This window comes from Eurosta solidaginis, chromosome 1 (assembly GCF_040869045.1).
Source record: "Eurosta solidaginis isolate ZX-2024a chromosome 1, ASM4086904v1, whole genome shotgun sequence".
Lineage (NCBI taxonomy): Eukaryota > Metazoa > Arthropoda > Insecta > Diptera > Tephritidae > Eurosta > Eurosta solidaginis.
The window spans coordinates 309975312-309993547 of NC_090319.1; the positions used below are offsets into that span (position 1 = coordinate 309975312).

General features: G+C 36.0%; 1 protein-coding gene across 2 annotated transcripts in view; it reads left to right on the plus strand.

Annotated features, from left to right (window-relative positions):
* The window catches only part of FER (tyrosine-protein kinase Fer), a 198682-nt gene that overhangs the window by 142004 nt on the left and 38442 nt on the right, over window positions 1-18236 (plus strand). For both annotated transcript variants that reach the window (XM_067761495.1, XM_067761496.1), the window contains exon 3: window positions 16493-16589. In XM_067761495.1, the coding sequence (XP_067617596.1) occupies window positions 16493-16589 (97 nt within the window). The remainder of the gene's footprint in view (window positions 1-16492; window positions 16590-18236) is intronic.

The window sequence follows — 18236 nt, forward strand, 5'->3', positions numbered from 1 at the left end:
GCATAGCAGACGCACTAAAGAATATATAGAATGGTAATTTTTTAAGCGTTCAGCGAAAGATGGTATCGAAAGCACCATGAGTAAAGTCAATTGAGGCTGTTGTTGTTGAGTGTTATTGATGTTGATGGTCCTTTTTCGAATATAGATTTTGAAAGTTCCGGTAACAAGCACCAATAAGGAACAAGTCCGACTATTTCGGGAACGATTTAATATAACCACATTGAACCTTCTACCCACCCCCTAGTTTCATCAGGAACTTGGCGTCGCCAGAACCTCGGCTGCTAAAGAAACAGGACTCGCCACGGGGAGGTGAGGTTGGAAATTTGGTTGTAGGAGCTATAAATTGCGCTGGCAACCCCTGATTATACTCACAAGCATACAACATAATGTTGTCCGTGAGAAAAGCAAAAAGAATCTAGGTGTATACCTGCCACATTAAGTGTTTGGTCTTGACTTCAAATCATCACGAAATACACCCGAAAGGTTAGCAAGGTTATCACCGAATAATCTCGCTTCTCTTCGTATGATTTCAAAATAGGCCGATCTGGGCCTGTAATTCAACCTTAAGTAGTATCAAAGGTTCCCAAGTAGGTGGGAAATAAACTCTATTTGTTTCCACAATGATTCTGAATTAACACTCCTACTGTCACCTTCCAATATTTCTAATGAATAGAAATATTGAAATTTTCTCCAAATCGGTTTGAGCCGTTTCCGTAATAGAAATGAATATATAAAGAAATATATATAAAACGGTTTTATGGCAACCCCGAGAACAACCCTTATTAAAAATACTACAATTGAAATACTGAAGCAAATACCTTTAGTTTGATACCCATATTTGGTTGTATCTTATAATTAAAAAATATGTGGTAACCTCTCAAAGACATCCTTAGTGGGAGCATGGACACGGTGTCCTTTTCCCAGCTTCTAAAAATATGTGCACACAATTAAAGGAAGAGTGGTTCAGGAGTTAACGCGTGATGCTCTTGCAAAGATACTCACTCAGAAACTTTTGGAAAAAGATAATCAGACCAATTCTAAATATTCTCGCGGAATTTTGTTCTCGCGGATTTTTTTATTCCCGCGGAAAAATTCCTCCAATTCTTTTCTCCTAGGGAGAAGAATAATTGGGGAATAGGAATTTCGAATTTTCGAAGTCAGCTGTTTTGTGAATTGAAATTTCGTTGCGCATTTCTTATTTCGTTTAAAAAATTGAAAAGTTTAATTATTGTTGCAAATTTGTTTGAAATTAAGAAATAAAATATAAACAATGCACAGTATTGCATTTCATGTGTTATTCACTGAAATGAGTAATGAATTTGTGCCACAGCAACATCAACAGAGTAGCATAAGAAGAAGAAGACGGCGGGATAACACAAATCCACTGGAGTTGCCTGCTTTCATTCAGCAAAGCAATTTTCTGGCGGCAAAGTCGAGTTGAGTTCGCCTTTCGCTATATGCCAAAATCTATTTAAGCCTTCTTAAAAATCCTAGCGCAATTTCTGGATGGCTGCATCAAATATACCAAAAGCTCTTCTGTTGCTTATGATATATTTTCTACTTAAAATAAAGACTATTGTGGTTGTTGTTGTTGTATTAACAGTGAGAATATTGTGGTAGAATGTAATAACCGGTTTCCGCTTTTTCGAACATTGTTCAGAATAGGAGGAAAGGGAGAAGTGAAAAAACTCACAAGGAATTTTTATTTAGAATACGAGGAATGGGAGAATGGAAAAAACTCGCACGGAATTTTCGTTTAGAATTGTGCTGAATAGCTTGGCCCGATATATATCAGAGGGGATTTAGGCGGAGCTTATCTTCCGGGGACCTATATGAGTTATGCAGACTATGATGGGCATCTCCAAGGCGGATAAGCTTCCGCTGAGCAACTTTTCATGGCAAAAATACACTCCGATTGTTTGCCAAACCACAGCGAAGGGGCGACACCGCTAAGAAAAATTTGTCTCAAGTATTTTGATATTTTCCGTGACTTTGGCTACAGATTGTTGTTGTTGTTGATTGTTTAGTATGCATTTCAAGGCGGGTTAGGGGATCAGAATATACCAGCGGTAGGTATGCCTGTCGTAAGAGGTGACTAAAATACCGGATTAAAGGGTTTTGTGTAGCGCAGCCCTTTCAGGTTGCCAGCGCAATACATAGCTTCTCCAAACCCAATTATCAACCTCACCTATCCGTGGCAAATCCTGTTTCATTGACAGCCGAGGCTCTGGCGACGCCGAACTCCTACTGGATCTAGGGGGTGGGAAGGCGGTAAATTCGCATGTGGTCATAACAAATCGTTCTCGAGATGATCGTGCTTGGTACCGGAACGTACCGGGTCTGCACCCGGCAAAGGAGCATCAACTCGATAACACAACAACAACAACATTGTCTGTTTTTTTTTTTAATCAACAACTGTGAAGATCTACCTTGCGGCAGACACAAAACCAACCATAAATGCCTTGCAGCTGCAAAAGAAAACAATTTCAGCGGACACGGCTTTAACTACATTTAGCTGATTAGTTCTAACTGGACGTTGTAATCTGCATATTAAACAAAGCAAATAAATCTTAATAAGAATAAATGCGTACGTAATATTTAAAATAAAAAAACAAAAAAGTTGCGCTTGCTTACTTCGCCAGCATAAATGATCGACGCGGTGCCAAGCTTTGCTGCACTTCATAGCCGGTTTCCGTGCAATTTCCCACCCTCAAGCTCCATACACCAAGTACGTATCTGTAGACTTTCAGCTGCAAGCTAGATGTGCCGTCGCCAAGCCGAGTGAGTATAGCCACTTTAGTTTTGAGCTAAGTAGTACTTAGATCTTTATTAAATGCATGATTGTGGTCACTTAAGCAAAGCTGAGCTGAAGTTGAGCTGTGGGAAAAAAATTAAGTTAAGCTTGAAAATGAATGGAATTATGGCTGTGTGTGGAAATCAAGCAGTTTGAAATGCGCGCGAAAGAGAAAACTAAATATGAGTTGACAATGTTATAAGTAATCATAAGTGAAAATTTCAGCGACGAAATTTTAGTCAAATTCCTTGAAAAGCTTTTGAACTCATACTTTGTAGAAAATCGCACCAGCAAAGACTTGCCTCTACCAGTTTATAGTAGATATGCCAAATGACAATAAAAATGATTTTATTGACGGCAATAATGCTGACGGAGAAAATGTATTCTTTAATGAAGCACTTTTGTTAGAATTGATGCGCGAGTTTTGTTGTTATTGTTTCGCACATAATTGAGTACATGAATGCGAAATATGCGGAAGTTTAATAACTAATAAGCAGAAAGAACAACAAAACCATTATTAAAGTACTTAACGCATTTAGGGCGTCAATGAGCCTATTTGAGTGTGATGCCAGACTTTGTGCGCTTTTTGAACATTTGTGTCTTCTTCTCAAGCTCCTTGTTTTAGATAAAGCTATTGCGTCATCAAATTTTGATCGCATATATGTAGAATAATTTAGTTTAAAGCTGAGCTTAGGCCTTAATGATTTGCATTTACTTAATAATTATTTCAAATATGTTTCGAGTTTTAAAAGTGGTGCCTCCGGGAGTGATTTCAATATTGGGAAGTATATTCCATCTCATAGCAGCGAATCGTTTCAACGAAATCCATTTTAGATATCAATCGTAATGAAAAGAGGAAGATGAAAAATTTAAACCAAAACCGAACGGCCTGTTATTGATTTTTTTAATCGAAGTGGTAAAATGCTTTCTTCGATAACAACCGTTATTGTCAAGATATCAGATTCTTATCGACGGATTATGGGTGATTTATTCATGTCTTTTCGGCGAGTTATCGGTTTGTTATCGATGTCTAAATTTTCTGTCGAAATATTATCGATGCTTCTAATTACTAAGAGGAGTAAAGAGGAGGCGAGGAAAACCAAAAAAAAAAGAAAAAACTCCAAGCGGTTAGGGGCTTAGAATATACCAGTGACCAGACCAGACCAAAATACCTATCCTGGCGAATCCTCTTTCTTTAGCAGCCGAGGCTCTGGCTACTCCTAGTTCCGTGAAACAAAACTTTCGGGAAGTGTCTTTATCGCTACAACAACAACAACAACAAGAGAAAAAAAGGCGAGTAGAAAGGAAAGACGGGAACGAAAACCGAACGGTGTATTATGGATTTGTCATCGGCGGGTTTTGGGCGTGTTTTCGATGTCTTTTCGAGGAATTATTGTTTTGTTATCTATTTGTTATCGACGTACTATCGACGAAGTATAGACGAGATATCGACTTTTTATTGGTTTTTTCTATATCAAATTTATCGAGAAGTAAACAGGTTTTTATCAATGACCAATCGATTTATTGACGATTAGTTGTCGCTTTCATATCGAGAAGTTATCGATTTGTTCCAAAGTGCTACCCATTTAAGTACTATCAACGAAATATCGTTGATTTCATAACGGTTTGTTATCGAATTGTTAGCTGTGTTTTATCTGCAAGATTTTAACGGCTTATCACTTTGCAATTGAAGAGATAGCTGAACACTAACTTGTCTTTGCTATGGGCTATCGGTTTTTTACCCGTTTTATTACTTTATCATCGGCGTGTTATCGACGATTTATAGACAAGGTATCCATTTGTTATAAATTTGATATCGATAGCAAACTTTATCCATAACTTATGGTTTTTCTCGACGGGTTATCGAATTTGTTTCGATGTCTAATTACTTTGTTATCGAAAAGCTATCGATCGAATTGTAATTAAAAAAAATAAAAAAAAAAATTGTAATTGAATAGCTATATTTTTGCTTTAAAGTGTACCCGATTTGTTATCAACACTCTATCAGCGTGTTATCGATTTGTTATCGGTTTGTTAGCGGTGCTACCGACAAGCTATTGACGGCTCATCGGTTTGTAAACAAACAGATATCCATAACACTTTAGAGAAGATCCCTAACTACTTCTTTGGAAGTACACATAACAGTACAACCTATTGGATACCCCAATCACCCAACGGTGTCTAATATAAGCTGAAAATCAGGATATTGCACTTAAATTGATCCCATGTAAACGCAATTGCTCATATTTCTTTTAAGTACGCATTGTAAAAAAATATTTACGCCTATCACTGTTCCAAATTTGGGTCAATATATCGCGGCCGCCGTGGTGTGGTAGTAGCTTTCTCGGCCTACTACACAAAAGGTTGTGGGTTCAAGTTCCAAGCAAAGCAATATCAGAAAATTAGAAAGTTTTTTCAATTGGAAAAGGATTTTTTTAAATGGAGTCGTCCCTCCGTAGTGGTTTGGCAGACAATCCGAGTGTATTCCGCTATGACAAGCTTCTCTGCCTTGCAGCTGTCGTTCTGAATCGACATAAAATATATAGGTTCTGTTCTGGCAATTTGGAGTAAAAATTAAAACTCGTCATTAACGCATGACGAAAATTGGGAGATGGGCTCGGCCTAAATCTACTGCAAGGTGAATTGCGTTCAGCATTTATTTATTTTTTTATCTCGAAAACGAATGAAGCTAAGAAATAAGAACCTTTCTTTTAAAAAAGGTAGGTTTAATAATCATATCGGAAAACTCATACTCTTGGTTCGCATTTCGGTTTATATTTTAAAAATGAACACAGGGAGAGTGTTTTAGCCTAACAAAAATTACAGCAATATGCAATCGTAACGAAACTTGGCTTTTGATAATGTTAAAAATATGTGGTTTAACCAACGATTCAGTTGAGAGCTTTTACTAAAATTTAGTATCAACATTTTTAATTAACTCATTCCAAACTGGTTTATTTTTTAAAACATTTAATCCATTGCATGAAAGGTCAAACCAAACACAACCCAAAGGTTTTTAGTTTATTCATGTCTCTTGAAGTCTCATAATGTTCTTCTCGTTTATAAAAGTCGATGCAGATGGCAATGTAACACTACTTACTTTTGTAAGCACCTTTTCCTACATGAGCTTACATATAAGAATTTAGACCACCTTTAGCATAAATACATTTTCAGTTGTGCCTGTTTCGAATAAAGCGCCGTCTTTTCGATTTAGTGCTTGGAATCTACAATAATATGAACAGTTCTGTATTTGGATAAATGATATATGTATTAGACTGGTTCGATTTATTAACCGATATCGCGCCATCGATTTTTCGATAGGATTTGGGCTCAGGAAAAAAAGTTGCAATACGCATACCCAAAAAAATAATTTTCGAGCCTGCGAAATTATATTTGTTTGACTTTTTTTCGATTTTGATTTTTAAGGTTTTTTTCATGACCTACGAAAAAATTTTCATACACACAGAAAAATTTCTTACATTTTTAGTTAACATGAATCATGTTGAATCAACATGAACAGCTCTAATACGTAAAGCAAAAACAATTTCGAAAAATCAACACGAACATTTTAACATGAATCGTATGGTTAAAATAACATGAACTATATCTGCATTAGAATTACATTAGTGTGTATCCCTCACCATAAATTCGGTTTGATTTAACATGAACAAGTGTTGTTTTCGACCGCCATCTGTTCCCCATCAAAGGTTGTGAACAGAATTTTGTTCTCAAAAGAACAGAAGTTAAGTCGTGGTCAGTGTTGCCACTATTGGTAAGGTAAAATGGCCAAAAGTTCCAAAGTACCAAAGTTCTCTTATCGAAAAAGAGAAACATTATTGTTTGTGGCATATTGGAGAAACTTTACGAGAGAACATCACGCTTTGGGAAAAGCTACTTTCTGGGAATGGTAGAAGGAGTCGTACAGATCACAACTGAGAAAGTAGAACCTAAAGGAAATTCAATATTTTAGTGTGTACATATGTATATATGGGTACCTACCGAAAATCTGATAAAATATATCAAATAGGTGACCCAAACAGGCGTATTTACGTCTAGATTGGGAATCTGGAAACTTCTCAATTCGATCAAAAGTAATGCGCGAAAAACCGTGCAAACCCAAAAAAAAAAAATGTAGAATATAATATTAAAGGTTTAATAAGTATGTAATAAATGAAAAATAAATTACAGTGAAAAATCGGCGTACAAAAGTTTGAAGTAAAGACTGTTACGTTACAAACCACTTTGGGCTCTGAACAAGGTCTTAACTACAAACTCTGCTAATATTATAGTTTATATGAAAAATGGACTTGGAATGCTCGAAGGAAATTGAATTTTTCTGGTTTGTTGACATGCTAGACTTTGGAAAAAAAACTATTTTGAATTTTGGACTGTTACGTTACATGAAAAAATGCGATCGAATTCATTGTGTTCAAAAGTACTCAAAACATTTGTCTTCTCTAAATATTTTATCTAATTATTTTCAGTTAACCTAAATCTGCCAGAAAAAGGTAACTAGAGCGTTAGAAATAACATTCCTGAAATGCAACGTACCTTTTCGTTAGATAATGTAATTTTTAAAAATTGTGTTCATTAAGAAACACTACAAAAACTATCGTATGTTTTCGAGGAAAACAAGAGGTTGCGCGATGTCTTCAAGCATAGGTTTCTTTGGGCATGTGTGTAACCCCAAAACAATCAAAAGCACACCATATTTGAAAAAATCTAATTTTTTCTGTGGCTTCGTTTTTGGCGATGTTGGCCATATATGCAAAAATAGAGTACAAAAATCTAACTAGCTTGACATTAGAAACTAACTTAGTAGTTAAACACGCCATTTTATTATTTAGTTTACATTTTGGATAAAACATCTCTCTGTGGCAACACTGTTCGTTCGTTTTTCAATGCTGCGCTGCATGGCGAAACAAAACTAGGTGGCGTCGGTAAGCAGCTGATTGCTAGTTTTTTCATAAGATTGGACATAACATTCTCTAGCGTAGTGCGATTTTGACATTACACTAGAGAATTACAAAAACAAAACACTTGGAACGTTTGTATGCATGTCGAGCCGCGGCCACCTTGTACTGTTCCGCCATGGCTGCGTTGCCTCTTGCATTATTCCGATTTTAATATGCAAGCGCATACGTGGCGAAAAATTCTGTGAATTTTTAATTATCTAAAACTTTATTTTGTGAAATTGTGCGAACAAATAGATTTCCTTATGCCTCATGTCGACCAAGAGTCGTATGTGTTATTTGTTGAGATTCCAGAGGAAATATTATTTGATTATTCTCCGAATAAAGAAGTGGAAGCTTTACGCGAAATTATTTGCGGTAGGATGCAATTTGATGAACGAGTTTTACAAAGAGTATTGGGTAAGTAATTTGTGTAATTTTTCATGTTACGTAGGTATCAATAATCCGAAGATGCTTCCATGGTATTTATGTGCAGAACAGACTTTGGCATTTGTTTCCTTCCGTGAAGAGATATTTGCAATCAAAGTTGCAAGTTTTCACGAGGTTGTTGTAATCACATTAGGCAAAAAAGTGTTCTGCGCAGATATACTGGGCATGGCGTCGTTTTATATTCCGACATTTTTTGGACGTATTATAGCAGTTTTACAATTGCTTGGGCAATTTCGAAAGTTTTTAATGAAACGATTTTGGTTTAATTTTCAGATTCCAAAAGACAGATTGGGCTAAGAATAAAATTCAGGGAGCGGCTTTCACACTGGCGCCAAAACGAAGTAAGTTTCCCTTTTTATGTATTTGCCTTATTGTTATAAGGGGTATTCATGTTTAATTGCATATGGGTTATATATTTTTTATAAAAAAAAATTGTAAATGAATTATAAAAGTATTTTTTTTATACATACGTTTTTTGTGTGCCTTATTTTTTTGTTATGCAAGAGCGCGTGCACCGAGTGCCACTCAAAATGTCCATATTAATATAAAAAAACAATCCTTAATTGAAAATGTCATAAATAAATAAAATTAATTTAAAAAACTAAAAGCCAGGTGTTTTATTTTTAGCATGTTAATTTAACAATAAAAATCATGTTAAAATAGCATGATAGATCGTGTTAATTTAACAATAAAAACTGTTAAAATAACATGATAGATCGTGTTAATTTAACAATAAAAACCTGTTAAAATAACATGACAGATCGTGTTACATTTACAATAAAAAACTGTTAAAGTAACAAGATAGATGATGTTAATTTAACAATAACAACCTATTAAATTATCATGATAGTGTTAATTTAACAATAAAACCCTGTTAAGTTAACGTGATAGATCGTGTTAGTTTAACATGACATATCGTGTTATTTCAACGTAGTATAGTGTTAGTTTAACATGTCAGATCGTGTTAGAGTAACAAGAAATAGTGTTAATTTAACGAGACAAATAATGTTTTATTAACAGGAAGTCATGTTGATTCAAACGTTTGTGATCATGTTAAATTCACACTGTTCCTTCATGTTGATCTGACATGTAGGAACAGTGAAAAAGTAGATTCATGTTAAAACAACCTGAGCGAAAGTGTTGAAAAATAATAACCTGAAAAAGTGTTAAAAAAGTGTTGATTCAACATGAAAATTTTTCTGCGTGTATGTATACCCTGTCCGAACCAAAAATCTTCCAAAAATTTTACAATCAAATGAAAATTTGTTTAGTAGGTCATGAAAAAAACCTTAAAAATCAAAAAAAAACCTTAAAAAAAAACTTTAAAAATGAAAGTCTAAAAAAAGTAAAAAAAAAATGAAATTTCGCAGGCTTGAAAATTATTTTTTTGGGTATGCGTACGGGAACTTTTTCCTGAGCCCAAATCCTATCGAAAAATCGTTGGGGCGATATTGGTTAACTTTCGTCCATACAAATCGACCCAGGTTAATATGTATGTATATGTATTTTTTGTAGCAATGATAATCCACGTACGCGACGCATGCTCATTGGCCTAATTTAGTACCAATAGCAACGTAAAATGTATCGAAATAATTAAGTCAATTGAAACACAATAATACAACAAAATGCGTTTTATGCAATTTCATCCGACATTTATCACGTACGATGCGTTTAAAATGTGACAATGTGAAGATTTTGTGATTGTAAAAGAAAACAAGTAAGGAAGGTTAAGTTCGGGTGTAACCGAACATTATATACTCATTTGGGAGCTATGGTGACAACATAAGGGAAAATAGCCATGTAAGAAAATGAACCGAGGGTAACCCTGGAATGTGTTTGTATGACATGTGTATCAAATGGAAGGTATTAAAGAGTATTTTATGAGGGAGTGGGCCATAGTTCTATAGGTGGACGCCATTTAGGGATATCGCCATAAAGGTGAATCAGGGTTGACTCTAGAGTTTGTTTGTACGATATGGGTATCAAATGAAAGGTGTTAATGAGTATTTTAAAAGGGAGTGATCCTTAGTTCTATAGGTGGACGCCTTTTCGAGATATCGCCATAAAGGTGGACCAGGGGTGACTCTAGAATATGTTTGCACGATATGGGTATCAAACGAAAGGTGTTAATGAGTATTTTAAAAGGGCGTGGGGCTTAGTTCTATAGGTGGACGCCTTTTCGAGATATCGCCATAAAGGTGGGCCAGGGGTGACTCTAGAATGTGCTTGTACGATATGGTAGTTGCATATGTGAAGGCGTTTCCAGATATCGACAAAAATGTGGACCAGGGTGACCCAGAACATCATCTGTCGGGTACCGCTAATTTATTTATATATGTAATAAAACGAACAGTATTCCTGCCAAGATTCCAAGGGCTTTTGATTTCGCCATGCAGAACTTTTTCATTTTCTTCTACTTAATATGGTAGGTGTCACACCCATTTTACAAAGTTTTTTTCTAAAGTTATATTTTGTGTTAATAAACCAATCCAAATACCATGTTTCATCCCTCTTTTCGTATTTGGTATAGAATTATGGCATTTTTTCGTTTTTCGTAATTTTCGATATCGAAAAAGTGGGCGTGGTCATAGTCGGATTTCGGCCATTTTTTACACCAATACAAAGTGAGTTCATATAAGTACGTGAACTGAGTTTAGTAGAGATATATCGATTTTTGGTCAAGTTATCGTGTTAACGGCCGAACGGAAGGACAGACGGTCGACTGTGTATAAAAACTGGGCGTGGCTTCAACTAATTTTGCCCTTTTTCACAGAAATAAGTTATCGTCCTAGAATCTATGCACCTACCAAATTTCACAAGGATTGGTACATTTTTGTTAGACTTATGGCATTAAAAGTATCCTAGACAAATTAAATGAAAAAGGGCGGAGCCACGCCCATTTTGAAATTTTCTTTTATTTTTGTATTTTGTTGCACCATATAATTACTGGAGTTGAATGTTGACATAATTTACTTATATACTGTAAAGATATTAAATTTTTTGTTAAAATTTTACTTTAAAAAAATTTTTTTTTTAAAAGTGGGCGTGGTCGTTCTCCGATTTTGCTAATTTTTATTAAGCACACAAATAGTAATAGGAGTAACATTCCTGCCAAATTTCATCATGATATCTTCAACGGCTGCCAAATTACAGCTTGCAAAATTTTAAATTACCTTCTTTTAAAGGGGCGGTGCCACGCAATTGTCCAAAATTTTACTAATTTTCTATTCTGCGTCATAAATTCAACTCACCTACCAAGTTTCATCGCTTTATCCGTCTTTGGTAATGAATTATCGCACTTTTTCGGATTTTCGAATTTTTCGATATCGAAAAAGTGGGCGTGGTTATAGTCCGATATCGTTCATTTTAAATAGCGATCTGAGATGAGTGCTCAGGAACCCACATACCAAATTTCATAAAGATACCTCAAAATTTACTCAAGTTATCGTGTTAACGGACGGACGGACATGGCTCAATAAAATTTGTTTTCGATCCTGATGATTTTGATATATGGAAGTCTATATCTATCTCGATTCATTTATACCTGTACAACCAACCGTTATCCAATCAAAGTTAATATGCTCTGTGAGCTCTGCTCAACTGAGTATAAAAAAGTTGGGCAAAATGCAAACAACCATTTGGGTAATCAAAGTTGCAGGAATGTTAATAAAAAAATTTAGTTGATTTTACTTCCATGATTTTGTTTCGATTGTGTATTTAATGGCTTCAGTTAGCAACGATTATATGTTGAAATTAAAATACATAAACTAACCTAAAATGATATAAAAAATGCAGCTTTTATATTTAATTTAAAAACCCGGCTTAAAGTAAATATTCAAATTTCAAACAGGTTAACTACTAACTAACAATATGCGGCGTAATCGATATTTTCGATATCCACACACAAAAAAATTCCTGAAAACGAAGTAAAAATGGAATTGATTTTGCACCATGGGAACACCTCCCTTAATCTAGACAAGTAATTTCCTCAAAAACTAAAATGTTTTTTTTTTTGTTATAGAAGACAGTTGTATAAACAAAATTATATTATTATGGATTCCTAGTCGAGGTTCACAACTTTACAGTCGAGTACACCACTAGGTTGAACTGGCTTGTCAATAAAGACCTCATAGAGTTTGAATGTGTCCATAGTGCTACCAGAATTTGTTTGGCGACCAAACGAAAGAATCCCAATTAGGTGCCAAGACTGTTATGTTATAGAATAACTCCATCCTCCTGGCAAATGCTAGACGTTTTCTAGCTTAATTGCTGTCTTGAAATGTGGCAACTCTGCCACCCCTAATAGCTGGAGCTTTGATCTGGTGAGCGCAGGACACGAACACGGAACGATCTCAATCGCTTCTTCCCGAATCTCACAATTCCTACACATGCTTATAACTGAGGCCATAAGCATGTTACGTCAGAAGGCAGTGTCCAGTTAGTATGTTTATCGTGCACCTTAAGTATTCGCCACTATGTGTGTCTAATATCATATGATTTGCAACTGATCTTAGATATTTTGCACCCGCACTTTTTTCCACGCATTTCCTGCTTGATGGTTCACAACTCCGGTCTCCTTTTGATTTCTCCCAAAAGGGTTGGGACATCTACCGTAGATTCAGCGTGTGCTGCAACCTCCTTTGCCAACTCATCGGCCTTTTCGTTACCTTCTATCCCTTTATGACAGGGAACCCAGTATAGATGTTCTATTCGGCCTTTGCGCAGTTTTCCAATGTTCCTTTGCATTCCAGAACACTTCTTGACGAAGCACATTGTGAGATTACTGCCTTAATCGTCTCCTGACTATCAATACATGTAACCCGGTCTATGAAAAGTTGGCTTATGTCTTAAAAAAAAAACATCTGTTAACAGCTGTTTCTCGCAATTTCTTTTTTGTGTCATAAGCCACCTTTTCAGAGACCGGGTCACATATATACGACTGCGGCTTAAGCACTTCTTCCAGAATTTTGTACTTCTTTCTACACAGCTATAACTTCTGCCTGAAAGAACGCTTCAGTAATCTGACAGCTTCTAGGATCTAATTATTTACGCATCGACACAGCAAACAGCAGACGCGACCCCTTCCGTGATCTTAGAAGTCGATATACTGCTAAGGCCATATGGCTTGCACTTCAGCCCTAGGCCGAGGCCCTAAGCCTTGTTGTAGTTGCTAACGCGATATTTTTTGGCCAATAGGTCTGTAGACGGGATGTGTACAATGGCATGCAACGCTGTTGTCGTGGTAGTTTTTAGAGCTGTCGTTATGCTTATCATTGATAATCTGCATACACCCTCCAAGTTTTTGGTAAGCGTACTTTTTTGCGTGGCTGTCCACAAAATAAGGGCCCCATAGTAAAGTATGGTTTTGACGATTGTAAATACCACGTGCATCCGAGTATCCTCTTGCATGCATACAGTGCCGCGGATACTTTTTTCGCTCTCTCTTTCACATGGAGCTTCCACGACAACTTGCTATCTAGTATAACTATTTTGTGCTTTATTTTTCTTATAGGGTTAGCCCTTAAGCTTAGTTCAAATATGGACCTTATATTTCCTATTAAATAACACTAGATCGGTTTTTGTGCGTTGGCGATTAACCCGACTCCATATGAACAGGCATGTACATCCCGAAGTATCTAATCCATCAGAAAGCTGATTGTGCATCTGCCGCTTATGATGACTGAAACATCATCTGCATATGGTTGATGACCAGCACCCACTGCGTTGGTGATAAAACCTGCACTGCGGCATTACTCTGTTTACAGACTTTGCTGCCTCGCATAGACTCCATCGTGACGTGATCATTCTGCAACTTCACATGAAGCCAATACAGTTTGTTAAGGCCGAATGAACTTCAATCGAGTTCAGACTGTTGATAATTGCTCGCTTCGCGACGTGCAGGAAGAAAACTTTTCCTCAAAGTAATAAAAAGTTTTATACAAAAATAAGAAAACCTATCTCCTTGTTTAAACGCTTAAGCGCCAATTAAGTAAGTAAGTAAGTAAGCTCATTGTATTGAAATTTTCCTGAATTAAAAAAAAAATATTTTCTTAGAAAATGTTTTTCCTCGTTTTAGGTAAGCTCTTTACTGCTGAAGTTTTCTCAAATTGGAGCTTAAATACCTGGAAAAGAAGAGAGACGTCGTTATTACCTTCGTATGGCTCGCTGAAACAGCTGGACGATTTATTTGCAACTCATTGATACGAGCTTTCAAAGCATTGTCTAATGCCTCTACTTTATCATGTAATTGTGCGAATTTCGAATCTTGCGCTTCCAGTTTTAATGATACCCTTGCTTCCTGTGCTTCTAATTGCGAAGACATTTATGCCATCTGCTACGATAAGCACTCCGCTAGAGCTTCAAGTTTGGATGATGTGCGTCTTCTACCTGTAATGAATTTCTGTGTATGTTTGTGACAAAATTTGCTTCAGCACTGATCGCATCGCCATTCCGTCCACACTTTCTAATATAATCCCACTCTGTATTTTATCTACAGTTTTATTCGCTGACTCTTCTACATCATAGTGAAAAGTGTGTTCCTTCAAGTCGATTTCTTCTGATTTTATTATTACCAGCAGTCGTGATTGTAGTTCGTATTTAATGCTAGTAGTATTCAATACGCGAACTTCCAACTCCTTTTTGAGTTGCTGGATCAACACTTAACTCAACTTTGGAATTTTCGAGCTGTCTTTCAAATCTTCGGAATCTATTCAACAATTCCTGTTCTGACACCAATTATTATGAATTTTTTAGAATTCTCTTTTATTTCTTGCTAGTTTATCGGTTCCTCTCACTGCACCATCAAAAAAATAAACTCCAGTACCTATTCCGTACATCAAAATTTTCTTTATTCGCCACGAACATGCTTCTACAACTTCACAATGTAATCGCATACTTCACCTACAACGTGTGAAAATAAAACTGATTAATCGTTTCTTAGATTTCGCTGCTTATATACCACTCAGTTTGTTCGCCAATATTTCTCCCAGGGTATAGACTTTTCGCGAACAACCTTTCCGAATAGTTGCTTATTAACTTTTTTTTCCTCTGTATCTCGTATTCGCTGCTATATACATATGTGTGTATAGTTCAACTAACGTCGTTTTCAGCTCAGCTCGCCCGTAGTTGCTGGGCATGTGCTCAAAACTCGGTGTTATATACATCGTTGCTGCCTAGGGGTGTGTGGAGTGTTGTTATTTCGTCAGCATTTACTCACTAGAGGATTAGTGATGTGATAAGCTTGCCGCAACATTTACAAAGATATTTTGCGGATTTAATACATGTACATTGTAGGCTTACAGTGAACACAATTTTTGTTGATACGATGCGAGTGATGAAAAATGTGTTCTATGAACGGCGAGTTGAGCCAACTGCCAAATGAAATCGTTATCCTCATGTTTTAAAAAAAAAGACTTCCTAAATTATTTTGCACACTTCAATATAATATTAAGAGCAAAAATTGTATTCATAAGTAATACTTTAAAATGTCACAGAACTGTCAATAACCCGCATAAACACATTGAGCGAATATAGCGAAAAAAATGTATGTTTAGTAATTTGGCGTAAAATCCCAACCCGTTAAATGGATCAAAAATAATGAACGGTATGTTCAAAAAGTTATCACTCAACGATTGGTCAACCGTGGTGTTCGCTGCAAGCGCCCATTATTTCCATTGTAATACACCGACAACAACACCTCTGAGCCTTCAACACCAGCAGTAAAAAATAATCCACTATTAAATTAGCCATTAATATCTCACTTTCTCATATAAATAATGCAGTGGGTTTTTGGGCCAAACAATTGCATTTTGCACATGTGTATGTTAACATATATTTTAATTTGAATGTGCGGACAGACAGACAGACATGTTTCTCACATAAACGTCATAAAATTACTATCTGGTATGCAGACGTGTTTTTGTCTCGAGTACCGGACAATTTGCTGCATTTCGCATGAGATGTGATGTAACACGTAGTACTACATACCTCTTACACATGTATAAATGTATGTCAGTTCGAGGAAAGAGACAATGACTTGGTTAAGACGAGGGCAACTAATTAAGTTTTTTATTTATACCAGATTTCATACGCAATGGTGTACTTACGCGTATATGCACGTTAGGGTGGCTCACATCGATCCAAAGAATTTATTTTTTTAAATCTATAGTTTTTGTGGATTTCTTACGCACTTTTGATATATAACATGAAATTAATAAATTTGTATCTTATATATTACTAAAAGTTCTTATCTTCAAAGTATTTTTATAACTTACTTTTGTTTTTTATTTTCTTCCAGCTCACAGACGAAGTTGTACGTAAAAAGGCTGAATACCAGAAACATTTAGAGGGCTATAAAGCACTGCGTACACGTTTTGAAGAACACTACATAAAATGTAAGTAAACCAAGTCATCAAATCCAAGTTTTAAGTATATTAATATTCCATGAACTATCCACAAGCTTTATGATGCCTAAATTATATTACCCACCTTGTGATGGTTTCTTATCTTGGAAGAAATAATTCGAACTGTTCAGCCACAGTGACATTGTTTTCATGGTGTTATCAGAAGTTTGCTCAACGACCAAACTCTGTTCTCTTGACAAATACAAACAAATTTTTCCTATCCTATTTTCCGCTTCTTAATCTGAAAGCTCTGTCAGTCTTTAAATTGGCGAGCGTATGCCCGACTACAGAACGTGCTTAATCGTATCCCATTGCAACTCGCACCTATGACATCTGCTAGGACTGGCAATATCCATTGAGAATGATCATTATTAGCATGCAGCAGTGGTCGGCGCGCCATAGCTCAATTGAGCCACTGTTATCCCATATATTCTTAAGACCGCGGCACAATGAAATTTTTCTTATAGATGCGTTTAACACAAGCTTATGCATTCCAGTAACATCGCCACAATCAACCAAGATGTTGCTTTTATAAATATGAAGGAACTCCAGACTTGCCAATTGAAGTTTATTTCGCCCTGCCCATTTACATACAAAATTTCGCGAAGCACTGTTATAAACATTCTCCCTATAAAACAAAAATACCTACTAACATATTTTGTGTCGTATTCATTTTAATTGCGAAAAATTTTAGAAAAGTTACCAACGAGTAGGAAAAATAATTTCACTTCCAAAGTGTGCCAGCACTCTTAGCCAAAGCAAATGTCAAATTCTTCTTCTTATGTTTTGCTTGCAACAAAAGTTGCAATTTTGCTACTTTTTCATGCCAGATGGCGCCAGTGTAGCTCTATCTATCGTTCTCCATAAAAATACATAGGATTTAGTTAAACTGAAAAACTGCTTATGTGACGGGGCTCTTACTCTCCCGCGTTCAGTCGTTAGGGAGACAGCACCGAATAAACACTGTGCACGGATGTCGCACAATTTTTAAGATTCCCTTTGGGAAATATTTATGATGGGGAAACGCAACTGTTAAGACGGCCTTTCCGTAATTAACTGATGGTCTAAACATGTTTAGGGTAGGTTGTTACCTCTTTAGATTTGTTATAGGTAATCAATATAATTTTTTTTTTTTAATTTTTTTTTAAGCTGCAACAGTCTCATTCTGAACTGACTTTCTTCCTGATCCAAAAAGAAATTAAAATTGTGCTCAGCAAAAAATTACTAAAGAATATTTAAACTAACTTAGCGAACTAGTCAAAAAAATTAACATGCATGAATCTCTATGTTTTTTTTAGCTCAGCCGCATATTTTTTAAACATTCTGCACACTCTGGCTGCGGTACCCGTTCTAGTTTCGGATACACGATGTTTCAAGCGAGTGATCGCCACTATATTTGCGGTCTTTGCCGTGTCAAGCCGCCTTGACAATCCAAGTTTCATGTGTATTTACATTTGAAAATATCGGTTACTTTTCGAAGCGACTACTACTTGATCAACTAAGGGACTTGGGAGTATTTCAAACTATTTCTGAATCAAAAATCAAATTCTACAAAAGGTGTTTTTAATAAACGCATGTTGCCATTTCATCTTAAATTTCCTGCTGGGATGCTAATGCTCTCACTAATACCTCCTATAT